Source organism: Strigops habroptila, chromosome 3, assembly GCF_004027225.2.
Source record: "Strigops habroptila isolate Jane chromosome 3, bStrHab1.2.pri, whole genome shotgun sequence".
Lineage (NCBI taxonomy): Eukaryota > Metazoa > Chordata > Aves > Psittaciformes > Psittacidae > Strigops > Strigops habroptila.
The window spans coordinates 15,194,246-15,212,290 of record NC_044279.2 but is presented as its reverse complement, the minus strand read 5'-3'; the positions used below and the strand labels follow the sequence as shown (position 1 = coordinate 15,212,290).

At 38.4% G+C, this 18,045-nt stretch overlaps 1 protein-coding gene across 3 annotated transcripts in view; it reads right to left on the bottom strand.

Moving 5' to 3' along the window:
- Positions 1 to 231: 231 nt before the first annotated feature.
- DUS4L (dihydrouridine synthase 4 like) overlaps positions 232 to 18,045 on the bottom strand; it is a 36,901-nt gene continuing 19,087 nt past the window's right edge. For 2 of the 3 annotated variants that reach the window (XM_030480900.1, XM_030480901.1), the window contains exons 4-8: positions 16,767 to 16,917; positions 13,258 to 13,393; positions 10,456 to 10,567; positions 2,619 to 2,719; positions 320 to 1,225 (exon numbers count right to left, since the gene is read on the bottom strand). In XM_030480900.1, coding sequence (XP_030336760.1) covers positions 1,187 to 1,225; positions 2,619 to 2,719; positions 10,456 to 10,567; positions 13,258 to 13,393; positions 16,767 to 16,917 — 539 coding nt within the window. In that variant the 3' untranslated portion in view covers positions 320 to 1,186. Of the gene's footprint in view, positions 1,226 to 2,618; positions 2,720 to 10,455; positions 10,568 to 13,257; positions 13,394 to 16,766; positions 16,918 to 18,045 lie in introns of all 3 variants that reach the window. The other variant, XM_030480897.1, reaches the window with a different exon arrangement.

The window sequence follows — 18,045 nt, the reverse complement described above, 5'->3', positions numbered from 1 at the left end:
TAATATGCAATGTTAATATGATTTAAAGTACTTGACAGTCTACGTTTAAATGCTAAGCTAAACAAATCCTATTTCTAGAGCAATCAAAACTACACTCATGAAGGACGCTGTACTTCCAGTAAAAGTTAAATATCACCAGGTTAGAAGTGTATTTCATTCTTTGTGCATACACCTATTAAATCTGATGACACAGTATATTGAGATTTATATCAATAAACCCAGAAACTCATAAACTTGAACAACTCTTTTAATACAACATATCCAACTTTCAAATTAAAACTGAAACAAACTGTCAAAAAAGAAACTCAAACCAACTCTCTGAATGCCAGGAAGGGCTTATGCAAAACAGTGCACATTTATTTGAGGTATCGTATCCATGAAAACAAAACAAAACAAACCCAACTATCTACATTTAAAAAGAGTTTTTACTTAGCAAGGCAAAGGAAGTTAGGTGGCACATACAAAGTAAACAGATGTAAACAGTGTAAAACTACAGAATGATAATACCAACCAACCCAAAATTTTCATCATGAAAATTGAAATAACCCAATATATTGAAGAAAAATAAACCAGAGGCATGCAAAATATCATTTGTTAAAATACACTCATCCACATGGCTAAGTGAAAGTCACAAGCCAGTGAGATGGATTTAGAAATGTAGTTTTCCATCTTTCTTTATTTTCCTTGGGTTGATTGTCATTCAATTTTCCACTCAAGTGGAATGGCTGATGAAAAGCTTTCAGCCTTCTTCAACCCACTGGTAACTGATTTTTTGAAGACTCCAAATAGGTGTTGCAAAGGAGGCTTAGGTAATTGCGTCTTTATGACAATAGTGTGACACACAACCTTGCTCATATGCTACAAGCAAATGGTGCATGATCTGTTACCACTGTGTAAGGCAAAAGCTTGGAGAACAGTCAAGTTGCTCCCAATGGAATTGAAAGATTTTTGAGTTTCTCCTCACAAGAGCTGTGAGGAATGGTAAACTGGGTAAGCCACTTAACATTTTATTTGCAACACAGAATATTTTGGCAACCAGGATATATTAGAGGAATCAGAATAGCGACCTGCAGTGCATGTGCTTTCCAGAAAACAAATTTTGTTTCAGAAACACGTTGGGAGCCTAAACAGCACAAGGCTCTTCTCACTGAAGCAACTGTGCTCATGCCATCTGTCTTGGATGTACCTACAGGCCTTTCTTGTCTTCCTCTTCATTTAAACTGCCCTGAAAAGAGACGGATTAAAAATAACTTTTTATGTTTTGCAAAATCAGAAACCATTGACTCCAGATGACACATTTTGCCCCTTTGCAGTCACACCTGATTTATTTACTACATACCCTTCGAAGCTGTAGTCCCATCAATACTACCCCACGTAACACATGTGCTTCTGGCCCTAATACAATAAGCAGCCTACTTCTGCTCCCTGTTCACATTACAGGTGAACCATGCAAACAACCCAGCAGAAAACGTTTTCTGTTATCAACTGATTTATCCTTAGGAGCTGCATCTACTGTGTGCTCAGTACCTTCTGTTCTTTCCATTCAGAGGTAAACACAGAAAGCTGTAAGGATGTCTGTTCTAGACCACAAGACTGTTAGAAATGCAGCAGGACTACTATGGCTCATTACACAGGGAAGCACAACAAGGATAGGACATGCATGGTGGTCTTAATTCAAACAGAGAGGTCAGTTGAGCAATCTCTGTGAGAGCAGAGAGTGCAGCTTGGAATCAGTAAGCAGCTTCACAGAGTACAGGAAAGAGATAACCAGCTCAAATCTGCCTTTTTAATTAATACAGGATCAACAAACCACTCTTCTTGAAAAGCAGGTCACCATAATTTTAACATCAATCATTTCTTTTCTCCCAAGACCATTACTTGTAAACAGGCTAACTTTCAGTGTTGTTGAATTTTGAGGCAGACGTTAGGTATGGAACATTCAAACACCTGCCAGACAACATGAAGAACAGGCAGTTCTACCAGAAATAATTACTGCATATATTATGGGTATTAAAGCCATGAACATATGCAAACCTAATCAACTGCTAATTCAGCTTTTTGCTTGCTATGTTGAGGGTTTTTTTTGTGTTTGTTTTGTACTTCAGTTTGAATTTTTATAGTAGCCTGGTTTTAGCCTAGGCTGGGTTTTTATTTCTTTTTTCTTCCTCTCCTCCCCTCCTCTCCCCATGTATCAACAGTTTTACAAGATTTATAAGCAAGTATTGCAAAAGCATGTTTAAAGAGCAAACAAAATAAATTATAAATTATGTATATACCACACACACTACTCCTATTATTGTCTTACAAGATTTCAGTATGATCATCACATGCAAAACTATCTGAATCTTATTTCCTGAGTGACAGAAAATAGAGTCTAATGATGACTTGACCTTTGTCACCTGAAGTGCAAAAAAGAAAATACTAATAGCTTTGCCATCCAGTCCTTCAGAAACAAAATTCTACCATTTTAATGAAGTTTAAGGAGTGTTGCCCATTGTAACTTTATGCTCTACTAAAGAGTTTTGTAGATTCTCCTGCATAATAAACTCCCAAGAAGCAGAATTTTGCTCGTACAATTTCAGAACATTGTGCTCATATAGTGATCCAGAACCACCTACCTGAAGCTGTTCATATTCTTTCATCAGGTTATCGTATTCTCTTTTAAGGCCTTCAGACTGCTTTTTAACTGCAGCCACTTCATTATTTGCCTTGTGGAGAGCTGTAAAACACAGGAATTAGTGGTTTAATTATTGCTTGTACTCCTCCAGTTCCTCATAGCCCTAGTTATGTATTAGGGCTCCATTGCACTAGACAGTCCTTCCTCTAAAAAACCTTAGATTTAAAACAAAGCATCATGGATGGACACAGGAAGAGATGTATAGGACACGGAGGGAAAAAAAGAATGACTTGTGTTCAGGAATAGCAGCACAAGGAACAGAAGGGGCTGTAAGAAAGGTTAAGGGCAAGACCAATAAACTGTTGACAAAGGTGACAAGTTATTGATGACTACAGTGTTCTGTCATACTGCAGAAGACAGTTCTAGAAAAACAAAACTCTACAACCACAAAACTAAAATTGTCATTCCTCTTAAAACAATGAGGGAACTCAAAACACTGGGCAAGATTTTAGCAACACAACTGTCTAACACAAGGTGGGAGGTTAGGGGGAAGAAGAGAGAGATAATACACAATTATAGGAGCACAGATCCCTCTTTTTCACCCTGTTACATATTTTACTGTGCATGAGTTAATTCATTAGAAGCCTTGCTTTACAGATGAGAAGGCAGAAATGGTGGTGGTAGGACAGACAACTGTGAACAGGTTTTTAACATCAGAAAAAGTAATTATTACTCTATTCACAGTCTCAACAGCAATAAATGAGAGCATGTCTATGCTGCAGCACAAAACACCGCAGGACTCTATAGAGGCTAATTTACAATACAGGGTAAATCATCACAGCTTCATAAAGCCGTTACTCCTAAGCTCTAATGTAAGCATTTAAGTAAGGTCATTTAGGTATTTTTATATTCCTCTGATATAGGTATCGCAGGTTTCTTTATATTTCCCTGCTGCAGCAGCACAGGCATACCCTAAAACTTGATTTTTTTTCATGCTAAAACAGAGAAAAGTTAAGGACTCATAAGGCTGCCTCACAGAGCCATATTTAAAAAACAAATCTTGATGGTAAAAATAAAGAAACGCCTGCAATTTCCCTTGTTCCAAAAATGTGGATCTGTCCTTTGACTGTGAGCTCCCTGAGACACACTGTTCTTTCCCAAAGACCTCCAAGACACTCAAGAATTGCAGCACCTCTGTAAGAGCCTGTTCTCAAACTATAAGCTAGGTGTGTTTTCTGGTAAGCACCTAGCTACAAGCACTCTGGTCTGAACCACATTTCTCTTTGGGTACTAGTTCCTGTCACAGCAGGACACAAGAGATTTGACCACTCTTCTACATGTACAAAGGAAGACTCCCTCTCCCAGCATTTCTGCTATTTTTAATTAATTTGAATGTATAGATTCTCATTTTAAAACTATGCAAGTAAGAGGACTTTACTTATTCCAGTAATAGGACCTTAATGTAGCCTGAAATTCTGGTCTACGGAAGTTAATGACATTTATATCTATTGATTCCAACATGGCCAAACATATTCCCATCTTTTTACATCCTTTATTTCACAACCATACTCTTACACAGATATCCTTCATCCTTTAATGCATTCTTGACAGCATCAATACAAAAAAAAAAAAAACATTTTCTAAAGGTTTTGGTATTTGGAATAACCATGATTTGCACACATCTGACAAGTCAAACCCCACTGCATTTACTGTCTCTCTGATCTTGCTAATGTTTAAAATATTCAACGGTAAAATTCGGAAATCACTCTAAAATAAACTTGTGACAATCTCATAAGCTTCTGAATTTTAAGTTGTAGACAAAAAACAAATGCTTGCTTCGTCAAGAATCTGCTAATTACAAAGCTAAATTTTGCCTTGTTTAAATATTCTCGTACATAGTTATAGTGAAAATTATCAATATCTCACTTCTGAAGAAGCTGTAACTTTGTTATTGATTCAATACTATTTAGCTGTTTACAAGCAGCAGCATTGTACTTTAGTTACAACTAAAAGCTACTGGATCTTTAAAACATGAACAAAGTATCTAAAAGTATCTGCAGACCAAGACAGCAAACAAGCCACTGTATTGTTTCAATGTTTTGACCAAAACAGATGTATGACAGGAATACCTCACCTAACCCCTAGAAGAAGAAAAAGCAAAGAACAGATTGTCCTTTCCACCTGTGTTGGCTAGGGACAAAAAAAACTCCACCAAACCCAGACTCGTTCCTGTTGGGGCTGCACAATAAAAAGGAGCATCGTGTCTTTCACAACATGCATTCCCCAGAGCACCAACTTCTCAGGATGTCTTCTTGTCAAGCAACAGAGACCCTCCATACGTTACTGCTCAGCTATTTTGCCACTGCATGAACACTGCAGTGCAAACCAGTCTGTCACACAGGTATATTGTTTGTCATATGGATCGTATCATATGAATGCTGATCCAGCAGCAAACAGAAGATCCTTTGTGTGCACAATACAGTCAGTTATTATTTCTGGCTTCCATCTGGCCTGTTACTTTGCCTCATAGGAGGTGGAACAGCTGGACCGGCAGCAAGCAAAACTCAACAGCTGACTGTTCCTAGCAAGTAAATGCTGCTTCCACGTTAATGCAACAAACGAGAGGAATAGTCAGTAAGCCCTAAAACTGGAATCCAGCCTCAGTACTGTGAGAGGGGGCTATCCTTTTTAATTTCTTCCCCTTCCTTTCAAAGAAAAATCTACAAAATATCCTTAGGGCAGTATATCAATGGAAGATATTTATGGAAAACTTTATCCCTTAAAACATGTAATGTGTGACTGAAGGTCCATAAACTAACATAACATGTACAGTCTGGGAGAAGTAGAAAACTTGTCCTTCCCTTACCACATTCTCTGTATCCTGTTCCAGGATAGATAATTTACTTCAGATTCCTCTAAAGTTGAAGCAGGATGAGAAATAAAACTGCTCTGAAGTTACTACAGCCAAGTAGCTGTAGCATTTCTATTATCTTCTCAGTTCAACAAGGATGGAGAACCAAAGAGTAAAACAAAACCGAACAGCAACAAAAGCAGCCAATGATTCTTTGGGCATTTCCCTGCACAACTACTAGTCCTGGTCTGACTAAATCACTTGACTTACAGTGCTTGCTACTAAGGAAACGATCTGGAACTTAAATTAGCATTGCTCACAATACAAGTCTAAAACCCAAATTATTTGGACTAGTTTAAGAGTAAGAAAAATCCCTCTCTTTCAGGAGTTTTGAAGTTGAGAAAGAGCTATTCACATTTAAGAATTTAGGCACTGACAGGACAATGAGATTTGCCAACAAAATACACTGTAAAGCTGGGAACAGAACTCCAGTCAAATAATTCCATGCTAATTCTGAATTCTGTGAAGATACAATGGTCAGATAAAGTTTGAAAAGAGAAGGCAGGGCCAAAAAATTATACACAAATTTGCTTCAAGTACCCTTCACAACCTCAAATGAAATTTTGTTACAGAAGGGATGTTACAGCATTTTCAGATGACATAAGTGGCCTTGTATAAAAACCTGTCCTTGCTGTATGCAGTATCACTCCTTTGAATCAACAAATATGACTATCAGCTCCAGCTGTATGTGACATTGTGCAATGGCTCCCACTAAGATTAAGTAAGATGGACTATGGACTTTGCTTCCAACCCTTCCTCTGACATTGGCTAAATAACATGAGACTGTGGCCAATTCTTTTAACCTGTATCTCCTATCCCTAGCTTACAAAAGAAAGCTGATAGTTGTTTTCTGATTATTTTTTGTTTTTAAAAGCTGGAGTGCTTCAATGGAGCTCAACACAAATACAGTTTTCATACATGGCACTAGCCTGCCTGGCAGCACAAAGGCCGAGCTGAACTCTCTCTGGTAGCAACAGTTCTATGAAAAGTATTTCCAGTGTCTGCACTGTTTAGTATCTTTCTAACACCCACTAATCTTAGCATTTAAGTGAGAGCTGTACATCTGCATATGCATGCTTTCTAGAATAGTCAACAACTACAAGCTATTTCAAAACCAGCTCTCCAGATGAATTGTTGTTCTCTTACTGTCTCCCTACAACACTATGCAACCACAAAACAAAAAGCACTCATGACACTTTCTGTCCACAAAACCAACCTCATTAAAGGATGTGTGGAAGTTTCATTAGAATTTCCTCCTGCCCCACTGTATGCTTATGACAACAATATATAAATAGAGAGTATTTTCAGAGAAAGTTGAACAGAAGTTCAAAAGCACCTAAATGGTTTTGGTGAATCAGTCCACATTTCACAAAGTGAGATCCTAACGGTAGAGACAAAAAAAACCCCACAAAACAGTCTTTGGATTTTGTCTCAATGTAGCACTACAGACTCAGCTCAAAGGTGCAATAAGGTTCCAGCTCAGTAACTGCACACAGGTGCTGGGGACCACAATGGCCATTATGCTACATCAGGTGCAGGCAGAAGCTTCAGGCACATGTCATCTGCTATGCAATACTGTTAGAAGAGCGAGGGGCCAACGAGCTGGCCAGGAGTCTGTCACCAGTGTGTTCTGCTGCACGACTTGATTAATACTAGTTGTTCTGTAGAAATGCCTGTTGAGCAAATGAAGCTGTAACCTTTACCACACAGTAGAACAGTGTTACCAAAAAATGGCCTGAGATAGAAGGTGAAATGGTACAGCATTGCAGAAGTCTCCCGCCTGCGCAAAGGGTCCCATAATAACACATTTCACACTTCAGCATTTCCACAGTGTGGGATCTATGAGCAAGAAAAGGAAGTTAATGCACCAGAAGTCTCATTCCTGCCCCCAACCCAAGGGCTGCTGTAAGAACAGCTGCTTTATGAAACTTCTCTCAGACTCTGACCTCATGCCCAGTTGCAGATTCTTCTGTTGTAGCTTTTTGCATAATTTTCAAAACTATCAAAATGAAACAATATCAGAGCATCTCTTCTTTCCCAGGAAAATCCCTATAGGCCTGAGACCAGCAGCCAAACTGGGAGCCTTTAATTATCTGAATCAAGTATGTCTAATTTGTAACAGGAGAAACATTCTCACATCTGCACTGGGTGCTCCCACGAGTACGTATATTTATTTCTAGGTATAAATGAGACATGTTTCTTAATATACAAGTGTATCAATAAAACACCATCTCAGAAGGTTTCTAAACAGTCATGTTATTACATGTCCAGGTATGCTAAAAATGGATTTAGACTCTGAAAGTGCTAGCCCTACTGCTGGGTGCCTAAAAAACCCCAGGTGTGTGGGTAGTGAAGAACCAGCCCCCTTTCCTTCACTTCTACAATAAAGGGCATCAAGTGGGATAGGAAAGTCAAGTCTGAAAACAAATTCAACCAAAATCTTTGTCCCTCATTTCCAACCTTTTCTCAGATTTTAGTAATTTCACTACTCAGTCTTTGTCCTGTATTTTCATTCTTCCTTCCTACTTGTCCAGAGCACACTAGATGGCAAAATGTCATCTTAACTTTGGGTTTCATGGTAAAGTAGACCAAAAAAATTAGGTAAACTGTGTTTCCTGTAAAAGGTAGAAAGGTCCTGAAAGTCTGCAACAATCACTGTCTACACTGTAATTTCAGTCAGAATTTCAGAAAGAGGACACATACAGTATTTTCTCTGCTAGAAGTTGTAAATACTTAAATTCCTACAGAAAAATTGGATCTCTTCTGAACTCACAGCACTTATCTGATACTAAACTGAGTTATTCAAATGTGAAGCCGACTTACATTTCAGCTCCTCCTGGGTGCCACTATTGAGTTAACCCACCTTTCAACATGCGGCCTACTATAAAGTAATATATCACCTATCACCATGCATAAGTAGCTTAACAAATGTACCAGACCAGAGCAATGCATATTTGAATTAAAACGGTTCTGTGAAAAACATTATACTTGTTTTTCAGCCAAGCAAAGAAAAAAAAACCCCAAAAAAACCCAAAAGCCCAACTGAACAAGAACAAAATCCAAATTTATAATTCTTACTGATACTATAGCTGGAAACCAAACAAACAGAACCCCCCTCCAAAACCCAAACCAGTAAAGTTTTCCTTTTCACACTAGTTTTGCCTTGTTTCATTACTAGGTGACACTCCCTGCACTCTTCATTCCCTTTCCTCCCAAAAAATACCCCCAAAATTTCATGGGCTGGACTTTGTGGACACAAAAAAAAGGTTACTTCAGTTATGTGAGCTCAGCTGCATGAAGCCAATTGTTAAAAAGGGGTAAAAAAAGCTTTTCGATCTCAAGCTTGATTTTGTGCAATGCATTGCTAACACTTAGCGCTCGTGAAACTCAACATTCACATGCTCAGCTGCAGAAGTTTAATAAAACCAACAGTAAATTTGATTCACATTATATCTCTAACACTCCACAGAAAGCTGTGTCTACACACAGTTATTATCAAGATAGACATACCTTAACACCGTCTAGCTGACTATGGTAATCAATGTAACCATGGGTTTTTCTGTTCTGGCAATGAGGGGGATGGCATCAGAGAAAGGGTTGTAAATATTTTCCTATTCATTCCTCTCCCCCGCTTTACCCCTTAACAAAAGACTCAAGCATGCCTTAATTTATACATCTTTTGGATGGACAACAACCCACAGGAAGAATGCAGCTGTAGCAGCATGTGGTAAACCTATTTATTCCTTAGCTTTCTCTAGCATTCCTGACTTACATTATATTAGTGTTACATACCACCAGTTAGTTTAAATAAAACATATGCATTTAAGTTTTTCATTGATCCTGTCACTTCAAAGGCAGTTCCCCACCCATTTCTTTAAGAAAACAGCAGGAGAGGGAAAACTCACAATCAAACCTGCCTGAGAATGTGAACTAATGAGACTCTATTTAAAAGATTCTTGTTGCTTCAATCCCAGCTGAAAAAGCTATTCTACAGTTCGTGTTTGTCTTCCCAGTGGACACTGAAAAACGATTCTTGAAATATTCGTTGTTATTCTTACAGCTTTGTAGCAGTGCCATACAATATGCAGGCAGGACTGTGTTTTGATGATAACATGCTATCTGATACAATGAAAATTTGTATTTTGTTACAGTCTGAACATCTGATTAATGCTTACAAGGTCACTGGCAGTGTTATCTTACAAACACTGATTTCAAATGAGCAGGTGTCATAAGTATCACAGACCTTGACAGATCCAAATAAAACAGAACCAAACAGGTAAAATCTGCTTCTATCTCAGTTTGGGTTGCCTAGAAAACAGTTTTGACAACCTAAACCTTAAACACGGAAGCTGCTAACAAAAGTATTGTGTTACAAATTGCAAGGCATGTTTCCTTGTAGAAAAAAAAAAAGGAGGAGAGGGGGTGTGTTAAAAAAGAAGCAGCTAACACCTCTGCTGCAGGAGATACATAAATTTAGAATACTAGTCAAGGGGTTTACTTCTGACTGAAATCCCACTTTATAGAAAAAACCTCAGCCACATTTTATACAGGAGAGTAGCTTGTATGTATGATATGAAAGATCAATCTGATACCTATAAGCACCTGCAGTTGATTCCATATCCTGGTCATGTCACCGATGAAGATGAGTCAACACCACTTAAATATATCAGTTCAATTTGTTAATAATTACAATTTAAGAAAGGTGTTCAAATTACATTGTACACATTTTCAGAATGAAAACATTTACTAAAATACAGGGATGGCAATTGTATGTTTTTGCAGTTCCTACTCAAATGTAGAAGAAACCTCAAGTCAAGTGTTCCGTAAACTGATGAAGTTAATTAATGCTATACCTGGAATAATTTTTGATATCCAGTGTTAAAATCAGCTTTTTCTTAATTGCAAAGAAGTCCGAACCAATACTTACCATTTGATGTCTTCTGTAGTTCTGCTTTCAAAAGTTCAACTTCCTTCCTCAACTTTTCATTAGTTGCTTCTGTTGACTCTTTCTTCGCACCATTTCCTTTTCCACTCAAGGCCTATTAAGAACAACAGCTGCTACAATTAATTTTGTTTTCATTAGTCTGACATTAATGTCAAACAGCCAAAGAACATCCACCTTGATCTTGCAAAGTTTTATCAAATGCCAACATGACACAGGCAGATACTCAGCCATTGGCAGGGGAAGGCAATGCTCAATGCTTTAAGTTGATAGTAACGGAATACTTATAACAGTATGGCATTATCTCCTGTCTAAGAGTTAAACCATGACAGAGTACTTTGTATCTCTGCATCAAGCCCATAACTTCTGTTTAGGTTATAAAACGGCTTTTCCAGAAGACATATACTGGGACTGCAAGCAACAGAACACTGCCATGTTTATGTGCAACTTGTTCTAATAGCTTATTCTGATTTAAATCATGTAATACATCACTCACAAATCCCCCCTTGAAGCTTTGCAGCTACTTCTTCAATCTTTAGAATACCTCAATAATCAGATTAGATTTTCACTGAAATTGAAGGAAAAAAAAACCCCAAAACAAACTAGTAAACGACTTGGGAAGAGCCCTGCAAGTACTAGACAAAAGAGCAGTATACTCCCCGTACTCTCAAAATGTTGGCTCTACTGTACTTATGCATACTCTTATCATTAAGGCAATTGCTACTGATGACTTAAAGTATCATATGTTAAGGATTAGACCCCATAATTAGACCCTTTGCTTGTATAGCTTCCTCTATTACCTAACCAAGCATCACCTCTGTTACAAAAATAGCAAAAGAAGTCGTAAATGCTTAATGAGAAAAAGAAAAGTAGAACTGAGATGAACAGCTGTTAGCTGAACTGGTGATATCAGAGGTTACTGGGTACAGGTGGGAGCAGAGGGGAAAGATTCCTTTAGGAAGAAGGAAAAGAATTGTTCATGAAGACTGGTAAACAATCCAAAGAAAAAGCTTAAGAAAAATTTCCAGAAGCTATTTAACTAAAGAGCAGAGATTGCATTTGACTGCTGGTAACAAAATCATAGTCAATTTGTAATGAAATTGGCCACAGATTGCCTTATTCACCTTGTGCCCACCTTTTTCTATTAATACGCACATAGCTATTTCTAAAAACATTTATCTTAAGTTCTGTTCTCTGTGGAACCTCTGAGCAAGAGACAGTGCAGACCTAGCACACTAGAGTAAATTTACAGTATTTATACTTACATCCAGTACCCTACATGCAATTGCTCTTGCTTGTCTGGTGGTGGAATGAAACACTTGTAAATAAACACAAATGCACGGGGCTAAGCCACAGAGGAACCTAAGTCATAGTAACTCTATAAAGTCAAAATAAACCAATTATGAATACTTTGCATCTCCAGTGCAACAGAGATCTGCAACAGCTACCACTGTTTTTGCAAACCATGCAATCAAACACACAAACAGAGACAGGAATACAGTTTGCAGTTTCTGGCTATCACTTACAAGCAGCTAAAGAGAATGTGTTGCTAAGAGAATGTGAAGGCAGAACAAAAAGAGGACTTTTGGCCAAATCCCAACAGCAGGAAGGGGGAAGTACCAGTATGCAGAAAAGAGACAAATTCCATGGCTGAGGGAGGGAGTCTGGATCATTTTGACAAAATACCAAATCCGAAGATTTTGGAATCATTTCATACTTGAGAAATTCCCAACACACACTCATGTGATCTTTATTTTACAACACCTCTCAAACAACTGGATTTTCTTTTTGCATCCCTTCTAGTGCTTTTTGTCCAGAATCTGTTCTCTTTTTCTGAAGATTTATTACAGTGCTGGTAACCATAGACACTGCTCCAGACAAACAGGAGGGAAACCTGTACACACCTGCAGCAAATTTTGTTTTAACAATGTGCCAGACTGAAGACTGCTGTAAAAGTCTTCATACCCTGGGTATCTGCACTCTAGCTTATGGTTCAATCTCTTCCAATAGAAGCCAAACTAACAAATTATGAGAGAAGATTTCATACATTTATCTTTATTATCTTTGCTGGCTTCCCTTCCTGCATCCAACCACAACAGACAAATGATAATTTTCTTTATTCTTCTCATAAAAATAACGTATCTTTGGTCCACTGGTGGTTCTTTGAAGTCAGGAATTTTTGGTAATATCCCAATTAATACTATGTCAGTGCCTTACTGAGAAAGGAAGGCATCAGGAAATTGGCTGACCCACCCTAAAAACAGTTGCAAGAATACAAACCATGGTAAACACAAAGAGACCAATTTTACAAGTTGGAAAAGACATTTCGGGACTGGAGCAAATCCGATTTAGAAGCAGCAGCCAGCATGAGAACAGCTATATTGTATGTAGGCTTTTCCGTTCTGGACTACTATAGTAGTATAAAAAAGCCTACAATACAGCTTTTAACCCTGACCTAAACACCAACTGTTGAGAATAAAAAGAACAAAATTAGTGTCTCCCTTTGTTTTGCTTTGCTTTAATTCAGAGAGATATTTTAAAAATACACTACTACTTTAATGAAATTTGTACTGGGAAGATGGAAGTTCATTTATTTGGATTAGTTACCTTTGTTAACAAAATACTACTGAAGTTTGTATTCAGTATTCTGCATTAAATATTGTAAAAACATTGCTTTACCTTTTGCATCAGAAGGGAAAAAATGAACGAATATTATTCAGTAGCAAACCATCCTCATTTATTTTGTACTAGACACTCGCTGTATAAGAAAATAACCAAAAAAGATACCTCCTGTGGCCTTTCAATCTTGGCCAGGTATTTTTTGGCTGCTTCAGTAGCATCGTTTACTTGCATTTCCAGAGCTGCATGAGATGTCATCTCTTTTGCCAACTGATTAAGAAGGGTAATAGTACGTCTCAATACACTGGTGAAGAAACACAGTGAACAGCATAGTAATTCACAGCACAAATTAAAACCAAACAAAACCCTCACCCCTTTTCTCTCTCTGTATTACATGTGAAAACAAAACCACAAGAGGACTGCTAAGCACATGAAGAAAAACATCCAGGCTCACCAATGACGAATACCAGTAAAACAGACTGAAAAGATTTTCATCTATCAAAAAAATCTCATTTTTACCTGATGCAGAACCTCCCTCCTCCCAAAAATCCACAGCCATGGAAGGGTCAGAGACCTGCTTGCTTAAAGGCTGACATGCTCTTACATGACCATCCTTTTAAAGATGATGGATCTCTGAATACAAGACCCAAGCAACACATTAGGCTAATGAGTACAGTGCAAAACACCCCCCCCAAACCAAATAACCACCCTGCAAGTTTATAAAAGGCCTTACAAGAATAAAATTAGCAATGTGAGCATATTAGTCTTCAAAGTACTCTGTCAATAGCACCTAAATCATAACATGCATCAATGGCAGTACTCATATAGCACCTCAAATCTAAGCTTTGCAAATACCTCCTTTGATTTGATCTAGTAATTGCCTCTTTGCATCGCTACTTTCATTATTCACCTTGGAGTCTTTCAAAGCAGTATATTGCTGAATTAAGTAAAGGCCAAAGCAACACTGAATTAAATTAATTCCTGTAATATAACCATGCAGCTGCTCTTCAAAAAGAATTTGAAAATCCAAGTAATTAGCTTTTTCATAACTGAAAACGTATTAATGAAACTTTTGGCTTTCAAGGTAAGCCCTCCCCGCCCTGCTTTTTCATTGAAAGTTCCTATTCTTTTTTTGGTTTTAATAAAAAAGTTAAGGTCCCCACATCACTACTTTTCTAAGGGTTAGCATGTTTTACTATTGCTTATTGATTTACAGATGCAGCAGTCAGGAGTCAGTAAAACATCATTACTAAAACAGAATCACAGCATCATGTAGGTTGAAAGGGGCTTCCAGAGGTCATCATGTTCAAGCTCCTGCCCAAAGCAGGGAGAGGTTGAGAAGATTGCTCAGAGGCTTGTCTAGTTGAGTTCCCACTGTCTTAAATGATGGGATATTCCACTGTCTTTCATGGTCCTTGTTCCAGTGTTTGACTGCTCGATAGCAGAAAAAGTACTTTTCACCACAAGCTGGAATTTCTCAGGTTCCTGGTCTGCTTCCTCTTGCCGCTCCTGTATGTCTCTCTTTCCGGCTGAAACCAAGCTCCTTCATTCTCTCCTCATAGGTCATGTGTTTCAGCCCCAACCTTCTCAGTACCGCACTGCAATAATCCAGTGTTTTGGGAAGTCAAAACCAGACGCAGTCCTGCAGCACCTCATGTGCCAGATACAGGGGAACCACCACTTCTCTTGACCTGCTGACTGTACCCTTGCTATTACAGTTCAGCACATGATGGACTGTCTGCAAGGAAATCCCAGGTCCTTTTCTACAAAGCTGCCACACAAGCCTTGGCAGGCTCTCCACATGCCCCAGGACATCAAGTCAGATTAGCAGATGGGTGCCTCTGTCCTACCCAGGGAACAGTCTCTGGTAATCATGATCCTGCTCTTCTCTGTGCAAACAGTTTGGTGGATGAAGGCTCAGCTGGTCCCAATACCTCCACTGATAGGAGGTGATTTCCCTCACCTGTACCAAGTGTTCTGCAATTGCTGAACCACAGAGGAAAGAACTTTTGGTGTGTTGCCAGAAGTGACAAGCTTCCAGCCTCCTCCATTTTGGGAAACTCCTTCTATCACTTCTGGAATTCTCCTATTCTCCTAAAATGAACCACAACTGACCCAAAGGATGAACTAGGGGTATCCAAGTACCCACTCACACCTACATGCTGTTTTAACTTGGTTGGGTGATTATAGTAGCAGTGTAGGATAAAGCAACCCAAGGAACACTCTTCCCCCTTTTCTCTGACAGACATTACACCTGTTTGATGCATAAGTAAAATAGCTCTACTAAGAAAAGTCTTTTGATATAGCCATTACCGTAGGAGCATTCATTTCTTCTAAATCTTGGTGAAAGGCCAGTACCCAAAAAAGGCCGTAAGCAAACGTCTTTTGGAGCAAAGATTTTTTTTTTTTTTTTTTTTTGTGGATAAACGTCTATTAGGGCCACCTGACAAGTTTTCTTCCTTAAAAGCCAAGCGGGAGGAGGATTCTGGGGGACCAGCTTCCAACTCTTGCATAGGACACAATCCAGCTATTCCTCTCTTGGAGCAGAGATCACAAACTTATTTGTACATATTTACTTAACCTTTCTGAAGGAAGACAGAGAACATGATGCATTCCTGTCATTGTTGTACAAGGCTAGAGCCATCTTTGTATTTTCCAAATTTTCCCTGCTTAAGTTTTATATGAATTTTTCCTTGACACTTCTTTCCATACAATGCTCCTCAATAACCAGCCATACATCACTCCATGGGGAATAAGTCTGTTACACATCTCTGTGATTCCAGGCTTTCCTTGTTCTGTGATCCTCTTGCATATCAAGGCAATATCACACAGCTCACTGAAGGAATTCAGCAGAAGGACAGCATTCTTTGCCCAGTATCACCATAGAAATGTACAAACAGGAAATCGTCTGACATGTCTGTTTCCATTCATTCACGTTATCTGTGCCCAATTAGTTCATGGGTTCCTTGCCCAATGGAGAAGATCTGCAGGTTGTGGTGGCTACTGTGAAGATTCACAGGTAGTCTTGGCTGCTCCTGCTGGCCAGTACAAAACCATCCTTTCTGTCACCCTGTTTTATTAGCTATATTTAAGCATCCTGAAGGGGATACTGCAATGAAGATCATGATATCATAGCAGGCAGCTGTCACAAAGTGCTTGATCTAAAATAATATCTGAAACTTTCTTCAGAAGCTGCAATGTTATCCTGCAGTTCCTAACTTCAAGCTTTAGACAAAGTGGCTCAAGTCAGACTCAAGCTTTGCTTCCTAACACAGCAGGATGCAATAACTTGCAACACATTAAGATTATTTAAATAGTGCTTTGGTTTTTGAGGGTTTTTTATTCCAGTTTTCCATGTTGAAAACAAACAAAACATAGGGCATAAGTTTAAGGAAGGAAATTAGTATTCCCTGAAGAAGCTTCTCCTGCAAAATACATGTTTTCTCAAGCATTCAAAATGTTTCTTTCCATGTGTTGCTCACATATCCTTCCAATCTTCAAACATTTGTAAAATATCATCTTCCCTGCTCTTACATGCCTCATAGCCAATCTGTTCACACTTAATTCTTTAATCGCTTGAAACTGACCTTCCAACCTTTTTTTATAGTCGCATTACTTCGTGCAATAGTTCCTGTAAGAAACATGCTACATAGAAATCAGAAAAATGTTATACTTACAGCCAAAGAAATAAGGAAAAACCCGAGAGATAGAGGTTTCTTTGGGATCGGAAGAGTTTCATCTGAATATGATCAAAGGCACTGGAATTGACACTTGTAGCCCTTTCATTCACATGAACAGCTGAGTACTTCCTGACTTCTCTAACAGCATCTGCAAACAAAAACAATTTGTTCTTATTCACATCTGTGGGTATTCATGCATGATAAACCAGATATAGTACTGGAAATATGTACCTGGACTTTCTGCTCAGCAAACAGGCGTAGGACAAATAGTGACATCACTTATGTTACCCATACATTTTAAAGATAGGTCTTGATAAACCACTGAAGCAATATAACACATTTCCAGAGATAATGCTAAATCATTGCTCAAACCATGCTTGAACAGTCATTTCCAACACTTGCACCCAGCCACCAGGGATCAGGCCAAAGCAACACACTCTATAAATGTTACCAGAGACCCTGCAGACAGTTTCAAAATGTTACTGCTGACAACTGAATTAAAATCCAGCTGGTGGACAAACAGAAAACAGAAAGGAAAAAGAAGAGATGCCTTCTGAAGTATTTGCCTCATATGGAATTTGTTAGATAAGCATGTATTTTAGTAATGACAGAAGTGCCTATGCTTGAATCACAGAGGGGAAAAATTATTTCTAGCATCCATTCAAATAGGAATACTGTAGTAACAGTGTTGAACATGAACAGGAAAGAGGGGATAAGCTACACCTCAGCTTTCTTTCATTTGCCTTTCATCTGCCATATACTCCTGATAGTTCTGCAGAAGGGCTAATACGCTGCCAACATTTTTCAAAGGACAAAATAATTAATTAGGACTTACATCCATATAAAACTGAAACCTAACCCATTTATAAGTTTCTGTTACAATCGATAAATTTAAGGTCATCATATACATAACTAAGGCAAATACAACACCTAAAATCTCCTCTTGCACATCTACAAAAATACACATTTCATGACACATCATCAGTTCTTGCAGCATATGGTCATCATTCAAGCTCCAGATCCACTAAAGCTTTACTCGATAGACCTCATTACCTACTCATAACAAATGTAGCCAACAGCTGTTTTGTAGCTGTGCTAAGCAGAAGGACTCAAATAGCCCAGTGCTTTGATACATTCTTCTGGTGTTCTATTTCAACAGCAACCAAGAGAAAGAGTGCCATCTACTGCATACTGCACACATCAGCCAAATTCTGGTTATCAAACATTTCAAGTTCATTTACTTGTGTGAGAAAAAGAAACCAAGCAGCAACCTAGA